General features: G+C 54.6%; 1 protein-coding gene across 1 annotated transcript in view; it reads right to left on the bottom strand.

Annotated features, from left to right (window-relative positions):
• LOC139226876 (phosphoribosyl pyrophosphate synthase-associated protein 1) overlaps positions 1 to 13179 on the bottom strand; it is a 58554-nt gene that overhangs the window by 1181 nt on the left and 44194 nt on the right. Inside the window, exons 9-10 of the mRNA XM_070857978.1 lie at positions 5030 to 5100; positions 2557 to 2703 (exon numbers count right to left, since the gene is read on the bottom strand). Coding sequence (XP_070714079.1) covers positions 2557 to 2703; positions 5030 to 5100 — 218 coding nt within the window. The remainder of the gene's footprint in view (positions 1 to 2556; positions 2704 to 5029; positions 5101 to 13179) is intronic.

Here is a 13179-nt window from a genome sequence, read left to right as displayed (position 1 = left end):
CCCCGTTATGGATGCGACGAATAGCCTCCGACAGGATCATGCTGACATCCACTGTTTTGATCTTGGGACACTGCAGCTTTTGAACTTCATGAGGAATGGTGTTTGTTACAACCACCTTCAGGAGAAAGACTCAAATCATTTCCAAGATCATGCAAATGGCACGCTTACAGATCATGCTCGTGTGAAATCAACTAAACGGGAAACAAGAAAAAGCAGAAAATGCTGGAAACAGATGGGAGGGCCCCTGGGTGTGGGTGTGGGTGGGAGAGAGGGGATGTCCGCGGGTGTGGGAGGTGGTGGGGGGAGGGGAGGGGTGGTGGGGGGAAGAGAGGGGTGGTGGGGGGAAGAGAGGGGTGGTGGGGGGAAGAGAGGGGTGGTGGGGGAAGAGAGGGGTGGTGGGGGAGAAGAGAGGGGTGGTGGGGGAGAAGAGAGGGGTGGTGGGGGAGAAGAGAGGGGTGGTGGGGGAGAAGAGAGGGGTGGTGGGGGAGAAGAGAGGGGTGGTGGGGGAGAAGAGGGGTGGTGGGGGAGAAGAGAGGGGTGGTGGGGGGGAAGAGAGGGGTGGTGGGGGGAGAAGAGAGGGGTGGGGGGGAAGAGAGGGGGTGGTGGGGGGGAAGAGAGGGGGGGGTGGGGGGGAAGAGAGGGGGGGGTGGGGGGGAAGAGAGGGGGGGTGGGGGGGAAGAGAGGGGGGTGGGGGGGGGAAGAGAGGGGGGTGTGGGGGGGGAAGAGAGGGGGGGTGGGGGGGGGAAGAGAGGGGGGGTGGGGGGGGGGAAGAGAGGGGGGGTGGGGGGGGGAAGAGAGGGGGGGGTGGGGGGGGAAGAGAGGGGGGGTGGGGGGGAAGAGAGGGGGGGTGGGGGGGGAAGAGAGGGGGGGTGGGGGGGAAGAGAGGGGGGGTGGGGGGGAAGAGAGGGGGGGTGGGGGGGAAGAGAGGGGGGGTGGGGGGGGAAGAGAGGGGGGGTGGGGGGGGAAGAGAGGGGGGGTGGGGGGGGAAGAGAGGGGGGGTGGGGGGGGAAGAGAGGGGGGGTGGGGGGGGAAGAGAGGGGGGGTGGGGGGGAAGAGAGGGGGGGTGGGGGGAAGAGAGGGGGGGTGGGGGGAAGAGAGGGGGGGTGGGGGGGGGAAGAGAGGGGGGTGGGGGGGGAAGAGAGGGGGGGTGGGGGGGAAGAGAGGGGGGGTGGGGGGGGAAGAGAGGGGGGTGGGGGGGGAAGAGAGGGGGGGTGGGGGGGGAAGAGAGGGGGGTGGGGGGGGAAGAGAGGGGGGGTGGGGGGGGAAGAGAGGGGGGGTGGGGGGGGAAGAGAGGGGGGGTGGGGGGGGAAGAGAGGGGGGGGTGGGGGGGAAGAGAGGGGGGGGTGGGGGGGGAAGAGAGGGGGGGTGGGGGGGGAAGAGAGGGGGGGGTTGGGGGGGAAGAGAGGGGGGGTGGGGGGGGAAGAGAGGGGGGGTGGGGGGGGTGGGGGGGGAGAGGGGGGGGTGGGGGGGGAAGAGAGGGGGGGGTGGGGGGGAAGAGGGTGGGGGGAAGAGAGGGGGGGGAAGAGAGGGGGGGTGGGGGGAAGAGGGGGGGGGGTGGGGGGGAAGAGAGGGGGGGGTGGGGGGGAAGAGAGGGGGGGGTGGGGGGGAAGAGAGGGGGGGGTGGGGGGGAAGAGAGGGGGGGGTGGGGGGGAGAGAGGGGGGGGTGGGGGGGGAAGAGAGGGGGGGGTGGGGGGGAGAGAGGGGGGGTGGGGGGGGAGAGAGGGGGGGTGGGGGGGGAAGAGAGGGGGGGGTGGGGGGGAGAGAGGGGGGGGGTGGGGGGAGAGAGGGGGGTGGGGGGAGAGAGGGGGGTGGGGGGAGAGAGGGGGGGTGGGGGGAGAGAGGAGAGGGGTGGGGGAGGAGGAGGGAGAGTGGAGGGGGGAGGAGGAGGGAGAGTGGAGGGGGGAGAGGGGTGGGGGATGTCCGGTCAGTGGATGGCGGACAGGTGAACATTTTAGGTCGGGCCCTTCAGAATTGAAAAGTGAAAGATGAAGAGATATTTAAAAGATGAAGAGATATTTAAATAGAATCAGTTCGAAGGGCAGGCAGGGGAGTGAGGAGAAAGCAAACTAGTCAGCACTGAGGAACTGTCCGCGAAATGACTCGTCAGTGATGTTACAGAACATTTCACTCCCACTGGGGACCAGCATTAAAGGTTGAAGAAATAAAGGCCATTTGTAGCAAGAGACTTAACCTTCCATTTAAAACAAACAGTCTGAAGTTGTGACACTCAATACTTTGGGTCCTTAAAGCCCACCTCTGTGACCAAGCCCTCTGTCCTAACTCCTTCCGTGGTTCAAAGCCGACTTTTGTCGGGTTAGGCTTCAACGAAGTGCCTCGGGCCTGCCCCAGGGCGAGAGGGAACACGGGGGCGAGAGGGAACACGGGGGCGAGAGCCCTCTATTCACGGACCAGCTGCTGGCCAACTCTACCATCTCCGTACTACAGCCACACACACCATCCCAAATCAATTCACAGCCACACAGACTAGAAACACAAAGCTTTCCAACCATCTAAAACAAAAACAGGCAGAAACAGCGGAGAAAGTAAAGTTAATACCTCATTAATGGCCGACTCCTCAATCAAACAAGGGGCATCTGCGGAGAGAAGACCATGAGTAGCCATGACATATATCTTATACGCGCCTCGCTCCTTCAGAATCTCAGCAGCTGCTACAAAACCATCAACATCATCAATAATGTCGTCCTGTTTAGGAGAGAGGTGGAGAGACACAACTGGAATCAGCACAACTTCAGTAAACAGTTCAAACCAGCTGTTCCATCCCACGTGTCAGAGATACATTTCTGGACAGACTCACTACCAGTACCCTTTATAAGTGTTCCTAGCATTTATCCCTCAACCAACACCACCCAATACAGTTCATTGGCCATTTATCCCATTACTGTTTATGGAATCTTGCTGTGCACAAATTGGCTGCCACGTTTCCCTGTGATACAACAGTGACTACACAAATACTTCGTTGGCTGTAAAGTGCTTTGGGTAGGCCCGAGGCCGTGAAAGGCGCACTAGAAGTGCAAGTGCTTTCTTTTCTTCAATCAATCCATCGCAAGGATTAATTGCAGCTGCAATCAGTGAAGCTCCCAGGCACCAACTCGCTCCCACATACTGTGGGCTCACCACCTACTGCAAACCAGCTTCAATAATTCAGTGGCAAACACAGCAAAAGTTAATCAGAATTCTTTGCAACAAATTAATTTTGAAAAGGACCACCAAGTGATCCAGTGCGACATCCTGTCGAGTCGCACACTTGACCCGAGGCTTTTGAGAAACCTGTGTCTCACTGTGAGGCGTTGTTGTGTTTCACTGCCGAACCAAAGCAAGTATCCTAAAAACAGCCTAGTGGGGATATCACGTCAATCTCTTTCACACGCTCATCAGGGAATGGCAGTACCCACCGATCGATCGATCAGGGAATGGCAGTACCCACCGATCGATCGATCAGGGAATGGCAGTACCCACCGATCGATCGATCAGGGAATGGCAGTACCCACCGATCGATCGATCAGGGAATGGCACTGCCCACCGATCGATCGATCAGGGAATGGCAGTACCCACCGATCGATCGATCAGGGAATGGCACTGCCCACCGATCGATCGATCAGGGAATGGCAGTACCCACCGATCGATCGATCAGGGAATGGCAGTACCCACCGATCGATCGATCAGGGAATGGCACTGCCCACAGATCGATCGATCAGGGAATGGCACTGCCCACCGATCGATCAATCAGGGAATGGCACTGCCCACCGTTCTATCGATCAGGGAATGGCACTGCCCACCGATCGATCGATCAGGGAATGGCACTGCCCACCGATCGATCGATCAGGGAATGGCAGTACCCACCGATCGATCGATCAGGGAATGGCACTGCCCACAGATCGATCGATCAGGGAATGGCACTGCCCACCGATCGATCAATCAGGGAATGGCACTGCCCACCAATCGATCGATCAGGGAATGGCACTGCCCACCGATCGATCAGGGAATGGCACTGCCCACCGATCGATCGATCAGGGAATGGCACTGCCCACCGATCGATCGATCAGGGAATGGCACTGCCCAACGATCGATCGATCGATCAGGGAATGGCACTGCCCACCGATCGATCGATCAGGGAATGGCAGTACCCACCGATCGATCGATCAGGGAATGGCACTGCCCAACGATCGATCGATCGATCAGGGAATGGCACTGCCCACCGATCGATCGATCAGGGAATGGCAGTACCCACCGATCGATCGGTCAGGGAATGGCAGTACCCACCGATCGATCGATCAGGGAATGGCACTGCCCACCGATCGATCGATCAGGGAATGGCAGTACCCACCGATCGATCGATCAGGGAATGGCACTGCCCACCGATCGATCAGGGAATGGCACTGCCCACCGATCGATCGATCAGGGAATGGCACTGCCCACCGATCGATCGATCAGGGAATGGCACTGCCCAACGATCGATCGATCGATCAGGGAATGGCACTGCCCACCGATCGATCGATCAGGGAATGGCAGTACCCACCGATCGATCGATCAGGGAATGGCACTGCCCAACGATCGATCGATCGATCAGGGAATGGCACTGCCCACCGATCGATCGATCAGGGAATGGCAGTACCCACCGATCGATCGGTCAGGGAATGGCAGTACCCACCGATCGATCGATCAGGGAATGGCACTGCCCACCGATCGATCGATCAGGGAATGGCAGTACCCACCGATCGATCGATCAGGGAATGGCACTGCCCACCGATCGATCAGGGAATGGCACTGCCCACCGATCGATCGATCAGGGAATGGCACTGCCCACCGATCGATCGATCAGGGAATGGCACTGCCCACCAATCGATCGATCAGGGAATGGCACTGCCCACCGATCGATCGATCAGGGAATGGCACTGCCCACCGATCGATCGATCAGGGAATGGCACTGCCCACCAATCGATCGATCAATCAATCAGAGCCTATACTAAAACGTCAGTGATCAGCAAGATACTTGAGATTCAGTTCTTACCACGATGATGGCTATTCTTCCACCAACATCTCCAACTACGGTGATAGGCGGCTTTTCTTTTGGCATCATCACTGCATAATGGAAAGAGACCAGTTATTTATATCAGGCATTTCACACGTTCAGAAATACAAACCCCACAAACTGTCCCCTTCTAATACCCCCTCGGAGCAGAACAAAAGGCACATTCCACGGAGGCAGCATCTTATAGACACCATTTTATCAATTCTCTCAGCAAGGGACACACAATCCATGTGTGTTACAAAAGAGGCGGTGGCCTATATTGGAGACTGGAGAAAGAAAGGGTTTGGGTTATAGTTTCCCCATCAGTGAAGTGGCTGGGTGCTTCGCTGAGTTAGTGTACTAACCTGTCACCTTGAGGCAGCTGTTCAAAGTTTCCCAAAATAAGGGACTAATCTCTCTCCTCCAATTGCTAAGCAACTCAAAAGGGAGATAATTCCCTGATCGATCGATCGCTCTGTGGCTAGTGCCATTTCCTGATCAATCAATCTGTGGGGAGCAGGCGGGGAAGTGGAGTTGAGACCAGGATCAGATCAGCCATGATCTTATTGAATGGCCGACTCCTAATTCTTATGTTCAAAGGAGGCCATTCAACCCATCGTGCCTGTGCTAATTATTCAGTTGCACCCATCTATCCTATTCCCCCACCATTTCTCTATCTTTTTATACTTTCTTTTTCAAATATATCTCTTTTAAATGGCGTTATAATCTCTGTCTCAGTGCCACTTATGAGAAAGCAATCAATGTTCCAGCAACAGTATAGAACAATTTCTACCAAACCTACCCCTTTACTTCACATTTGCTGCATGCACTCACACCGTTAACCTGGGAACCTGGTGCAAAGCTTCCTCAGCGTGTCATGCCCAGATTTTGTATCAACAAACTTCATTATTCTTGTGTAAATTATTGATATAAATGAAAAACGAGGTGCTAGCACAGATCCCTGGGTCACACTGTTACTCGCATCTATAAAACATCAATTTACCTCCAGTCTCTGCTTTCTGCCCATCAATCCTCTCTCGACTATTTTCCCATTAATCCACGCTGACTATCCTCAATTAGCCAGTGCCTGCGTTCACTAATTTCATCCTGAGAGATGGAGCAGAGCTTGGAGATTCGCAAACTGAGTGAGGAATTTTGAGAGTGCAAGAAGGGGGTGGGGAGCGGGGAGGAGGGAGGAGGGAGGGGGCGGGGACGGGGACGTCGGAATGAAAAGGAGGCATGGAGCCACAGAACCCGAGGTTTCTCAGTTAATATCCCTGAGCGCGGACCTGGGCCATAGTGAGAGGAGCGGCCACAGATAAAGGTAGGCCCAAGAGTCCGGATGGAGTGCGAGTGTCAGGGAACAAGGTAAGTGACATCATCTCAACGGAAGGGGCTGGTTGGTGAGTAGTTGGTGATTGTTTTCTTTTTAAAGCGGAGGCGTTACTTAAAAAAAAAAAGTTAATAGTCGAATAAATGAGGGCATGGCAGAGCAGCTCAGTCCCGCGGAATGCACATCTGTGCCATGTGAGAATTCCAGGATGCCTCTTGGGTCCGAGATAACCACACGTGCAGGAAGTGTCATCAGCTGGAGGAGCTCGAGCACCGGGTTTGGGAGCTGGAGCAGCAGCTGGTGTCACTGTGGTGCGTCCGTGATGCTGAAAGCTGCAAGCATAGCACGTTTCAGGAGGTGGTCACCCCACAAAGGAGTGCACTAGTAGAGAGGGAATGAATGACTGCCAGACAGAAGAGGACCACCAGGCAGGAAGATGAAATCAATTATTAAAGATGAAATAGCAGCGTATTTGGAAAGCAGTGACAGGATCGGTCCAAGTCAGCATGGATTTATGAAAGCAAAATCATGTTTGACAAATCTTCTGGAATTTTTTGAGGATGTAACTAGTAGAGTGGACAAGGGAGAACCAGTGGATGTGGTGTATTTGGACTTTCAAAAGGCTTTTGACAAGGTTCCACACAAGAGATTAGTGTGCAAAATTAAAGCACGTGGTATTGGGGGTAATGTACTGACGTGGATAGAGAACTGGTTGGCAGACAGTAAGCAGAGAGTCGGGATAAACGGGTTCTTTTCAGAATGGCAGGCAGTGACTAGTGGAGTGCCGCAGGACTCAGTGCTGGGGCCCTAGCTATTTACAATATACATTAATGATTTAGATGAAGGAATTGAGTGTAATATCTCCAAGTTTGCAGATGACACTAAGCTGGGTGGCAGTGTGAGCTGTGAGGAGGATGCTAAGAGGCTGCAGGGTGACTTGGACAGGTTAGGTGTGTGGGCAAATGCATGGCAGATGCAGTATAATGTGGATAAATGTGAGGTTATCCACTTTGGTGGCAAAAACACGAAGGCAGAATATTATTTGATTGGCAGATTAAAAAAAGGGGAGGTGCAACGAGACCTGGGTGTCATGGTACATTAGTCATTGAAAGTTGGCATGCAGGTACAGCAGGTGGTGAAGAAGGCAAATGGTATGTTGGCCTTCATAGCTAAGGGATTTGAGTATAGGAGCAGGGAGGTCTTACTGCAATTGTACAGGGCCTTGGTGAGGCCTCACCTGGAATATTGTGTTCAGTTTTAGTCTCCTAATCTGAGGAAGGACGTTCTTGCTATTGAGGGAGTGCAGCGAAGGTTCACCAGACTGATTCCCAGGATGACAGGACTGACATATGAGGAGAGACTGGATCGACTGGGCCTGTATTCACTGAAGTTTAGAAGGATGAGAGGGGATCTCATAGAAACATATAAATTCTGATGGGACTGGACACGTTAGATGCAGGAAGAATGTTCCTGAGGTTGGGGAAGTCCAGACCAGGGGACATAGTCTAAGGATAAGGGGTAAGCCATTTAGGACTGAGATGAGAAACTTCTTCACTCAGAGTTGTTAACCTGTGGAATTTACTGCCGCAGAGAGTTGTTGATGCCAGTTCATTGGATATATTCAAGAGGGAGTTAGATATGGCCCTTACAGCTAAAGGGATCAAGGGGTATGGAGAGAAAGCAGGAAAGGGGTACTGAGGTGAATGACCAGCCATGATCTTATTGAATGGTGGTGCAGGAGTCCCAAGTACATCTCACTTTCCAACCAGTATTCTGTTCTGTGTACTGGTGAGGGCGATGGTTCCTCTGGGGAGTCCACGGCACCACGGGTGGCTCAGCTGTACAGGGAGGGGAAGGAAGAGTGGAAGAGCAATAGTGGTAGGGAATTCGATAGTTAGGGGACTCCAGGATGGTACGTTGCCTCCCTGGTGCCAGGGTTAAGGATGTCACTGAGCAGCTGCCGAACATTCTATAGAGGAAGGGTCAGCACCAGAGGTCGTAGTTCATATCAGTACCAATGACATAGGAATAGGGAGGAGGCCCTGCAGGCAGATTTTACAGAGCTAGTAAGGGGATTAAAAAGTAGGACCTCAAAAGTAATAATCTCTGGATTACGCTCGGTGGCATAATAGGCTTGCAGCAAAGTTGAAGCCCGTGGAATAAAAGGGACAGTGGCAGCATGGATATAAAGCTGGCTCAGTGACAGGAAACAGATAGTGGGGAACGGTTGTTTCTCGGACTGGAGGAGGTACTGCAGCAGGTGGTTAGGATCTAGAATGTGCTGCCCGAAATGGTGGTAGAGGCAGATTCAATCGTGGCTTCAAAAGAGAATTGGATAAGTGCCTGAAGGAAAAAAAACATTGCAGGGCTACAGGGAAAGGGCGGGGGAGTGGGACTAGCTGAAGTGCTCGATGGGCTAAATGGCCTCTTTCTGTGCGGTAATCATTCTATGATTATTATTGCCACACTGTCCGTCTCCCTGCCCACTCCACTCCACATTCACCACTCTCCCCGTAAAGCAGTTAAATCAACAGTCTGACCACTTTTCCCATTCGAAGCATCAGCCTGTCTCCCTGGTCTTGCAGACTGATCAACACTTCAAAGCATTCTGTTTTCAATTCCCTCAAGAATCTTGAATACTCGCTATCTTCCAAGTCCTCTTTTCTCTAGTCGTCAAGTGCATATCCAAATACTTTTTAAACGCGATGAGGGTTTCCGCCTCTATCACCCTCAGGCAGTGAGTTCCAGACCCCACCACCCTCTGGGTGAGGACATTTCTCCTCAACCACCCCCCCTAATCCTTTTACCAATTACTTTAATTTTATGCCCCTTGGTGTTGACCCCTCCAAGGGAAATAGGCCCTCATAATTTTATACACTTCAAGGTCTCCCCTCAGCCTCCTCTGTTCCAAAGAAAACCCCAGCCTATCCAAACTTTCCTCATAGGCAAAATTCTCCAGTCCCTGCAACATCCTCGTAAATCTCCTCTCTACCCTCTCCAGTGCAATCACATCTTTCCAGTAATGTGGTGACCAGAACTGCAAGCAGTACTCCAGCTGTGGCCTAACCAGTGTTTTATACAGTTCAAGCATAACCTCCCTACGCTTATATTCTATGCCTCAGCTAATAAAGGCAAGCATTCCGTATGCACCTTATCCACCTGGCCTGCTACCTTCAGGGATCTGTGGACCTGCACTCCCAGGTCCCTTTGTTCCTCTACACTTCTCAGTGTCTTACCATTTATTGTGTATTCCCTTGCCTCGTTAGTCCTCCCCAAATACATTACCTCACACTTCTGCAAATTGATTCCAATCGAGTCACATTCCTCAATACATGTTGGACTGATGAATCCAGGAGGTAGAGGAGGGGGAGCTATCTAAACATTAGTGGACAAGTTGCAGGGTCCGTCGACACTAGCACGAGATCCAGAGTGTGTTCACAGTGAACCGCCTGTTGCAGAATGTGCATTTTATTGAGCCCCTATATCATGAGAGAGCCATACACAGCATGCATTAAACAAGTGTCAGAGTGAAGGCTCTTTTAATCCAACACCACCCAATGCACTAGGAATGGAGAGAAGGCTTTTTCAGACACTGGTAACTGAAGGTTTTGATTGTCCCGGATTACTCTCTAGCCACCACAGTTAGTGTTTATCTGGCACAAATGCAAAGAAACCAGTTCCAATTTCCCCAAAGCTCTCACCACCTAACAAAAACCAAACATACAACACGCAGCAATCACTCTCAGGGACTGCTCCAGTGTTTGCTGCGTGTGGTGTACACATGGCCAAGCATCATTGTTGCAAACCCAAGCTCCACGGCCAGATCAAAGCTCGCTCACTCATCGACATTTCACCTGAACAAGCTGGGTTTGTAAGAATGAGTTTTGAAACTGTGCGGCACTGGAAGGGCTGAGAACATGGGGGCCCTGTGCTACCTCCCATCCCTTTCCAAACCTCAAACCCCGTGTCCTGCACTTTAAGACACTTGCGTAAATTTACACAAATTCGCCTCGAAAACTACTGGTGAAATCTCACAGACAACAGCTGTGGAGTGAAACAGTCCAGTCCGGCACAGTGTTTGAAACATGCAATAGATGGCTAATCACAGCACCAGGAAAGTTGAACAAAATGTGTGTAAAAGACCACAGATCAGAGCAAACTCTTGTCCGTTACTGCAGAGGTTTTCAAGCGTTCCTATGTTGGGGACCCCTCCAAACACTGGCATACACTTGGACATCCCCGTCCTAACTGCCAGCAAACCTCCGTTGCCCAAAGGAACAGTACAGCTCCCGGCAGACCCGCTTTATTGGTGTTCGTCGCCAGAAACATCATCCCAGTGAGTCAACAAATAAATACACAACCTGATATCCTCAGTGCCTCTGGGATTTGAAAAAACTTGTTATTATGGAGTCCTTACAATGCAGTTTCAAACACGCCACCACTGATCTGATGGATTTAGTGCAAGGCACGGAACACAAAACAGCATCAAAATGGAAGCTGTGTGCCAGTTAACGGGTTACTATTGCCAGGGACTTCAACCTTTACATTTACACAAAGGTTACAAACTCTAACAAGTTTTTAAAATTTACCACCAAAAAGCCTTATTTGGTTAGACCCGCCCCCCCAGCCCACCTTGAGAAGGCAGTTTGTTCAAAGGCAAAAGAACATTGAAGCAGCCTAGAGATGGGATTGAAAAGCTTGCTACAATCACTGCGGCATCAATGAGTGAGAATTAATCCACTGTGCAAAATACAAAGATCTGAAATAATGGCAGGAAATGCTGCAAATGCACCGAGAGTTCAGCAACATCCCGAGAACAAAATACAACTTCATACCCAAACCATCAGGCCACGGCACAACTGGATGGGAAGGGCTTTAGGACAAGACGGTCCTCCACTTGTTTCCCAACCTCTTGCAAAGCACAAATCTCGTACCCAGCCTCTTTCATACACTTGGAGATGAGTTTTAGTTTGCTTGGGGCCAGCACAGTTACCGATCAGATGCCCACTGCCAGGTGCCCTCCACCTCCTCTTCCCCCCACCCCCCCAAAACCCCCCACCTCTTCTCCCCCCCCCCACTCCCCACCTCTTCCCCCCCCCCCACTCCCCACCTCTTCCCCCCCACCCCCCACCTCTTCCCCCCCCCCACCTCTTCCCCTCCCTCCCTCTCCCCCCCACCTTCCCCTCCCTCCCTCTCCCCCCCCCACCTTCCCCTCCCTCCCTCTCCCCCCCCACCTTCCCCTCCCTCCCTCTCCCCCCCACCTTCCCCTCCCTCCCTCTCCCCCCCACCTTCCCCTCCCTCCCTCCCTCTCCCCCCCACCTTCCCCTCCCTTCCTCCCTCTCCCCCCCACCTTCCCCTCCCTCCCTCCCTCCCCCCCCCACCTTCCCCTCCCTCCCTCCCTCCCTCTCCCCCCCACCTTCCCCTCCCTCCCTCCCTCTCCCCCCCACCTTCCCCTCCCTCCCTCTCTCCCCCACCTTCCCCTCCCTCCCTCTCCCCGCCACCTTCCCCTCCCTCCCTCTCCCCGCCACCTTCCCCTCCCTCCCTCTCCCCGCCACCTTCCCCTCCCTCCCTCTCCCCGCCACCTTCCCCTCCCTCCCTCTCCCCGCCACCTTCCCCTCCCTCCCTCTCCCCCCCACCTCCCTCTCCCCCCCACCTTCCCCTCCCTCCCTCTCCCCCCCCACCTTCCCCTCCCTCCCTCTCCCCCCACCTTCCCCTCCCTCCCTCTCCCCCCCACCTTCCCCTCCCTCCCTCTCCCCCCCACCTTCCCCTCCCTCCCTCTCCCCCCCACCTTCCCCTCCCTCTCCCCCCACCCCTTCCCCCCCCCACTCCCCACCTCTTCCCCCCCCCACTCCCCACCTCTTCCCCCCCCCCCCACTCCCCACCTCTTCCCCCCCACCTTCCTTTCCCCCCCACCCCCTCCCTCTCCACCCCACCTTCCCCCCCCACCCCTTCCCCCCCCCACTCCCCAACTCTTCCCCCCCCCCCACTCCCCACCTCTTCCCCCCACCTTCCCCTCCCTCCCCCCCCACCTCTTCCCCCCCACCCCCCCCACCTCTTTCCCCCCCCACCTCTTCCCCCCCCACCTCTTCCCCCCCCCCCCACTCCCCACCTCTTCCCCCCACCTTCCCATCTCCCCCCCACCCCCTCCCCTCCCTCCTCTCCTCTCCCCCACCCCCTCCCTCTCCCCCACCCCCTCTGCCCCTCCCTCTCTCCTCTCCCCCACCCCCTCTGCCCCTCCCTCTCTCCTCTCCCCCACCCCCTCTGCCCCTCCCCCCATCCCTCATCCCTCTCCCCCCTCCCCCCATCCCTCTCCCCCCTCCCCCCATCCCTCTCCCCCCTCCCCCCATCCCTCTCCCCCCTCCCCCCCATCCCTCTCCCCCCTCCCCCCCATCCCTCTCCCCCCTCCCCCCATCCCTCTCCCCCCTCCCTCTCCCCCCTCCCCCCATCCCTCTCCCCCCCCTTCCCTCTCCTCCCCACCCTCCCTCTCCCTCTCCCCCCACCCAACCCCTACTCCCCCCCCCCTCTCCCCCAGTGTCACCAAACATCACCGTGCTCTTCTCCCTTTACTGATGTGGTCAGAATCACGGTGCATTTCCAACATTTACCATTTTTATTTCAAATTTTTTGCATTTGCATGTTTTTAAATCTCTAAATTTGCCAATACTGCTGTAACAATAGGCTTGTTTTAAAAAAAAAAGAATTTCCTATTTGAGTGACATGACTCAACACTATGGTCCTTCCATACATTTAGAACTAGTGCGTGAGATTCTGCTTCACTAGTTCTCCAGTCTGACACTCGAGCCCCTGCACGGGTTAT

Source organism: Pristiophorus japonicus, chromosome 16, assembly GCF_044704955.1.
Source record: "Pristiophorus japonicus isolate sPriJap1 chromosome 16, sPriJap1.hap1, whole genome shotgun sequence".
Taxonomy (NCBI): Eukaryota; Metazoa; Chordata; class Chondrichthyes; family Pristiophoridae; genus Pristiophorus; species Pristiophorus japonicus.
The sequence above is the reverse complement of the archived record's forward strand: the minus strand, read 5'-3'. Positions and strand labels throughout refer to the sequence as shown.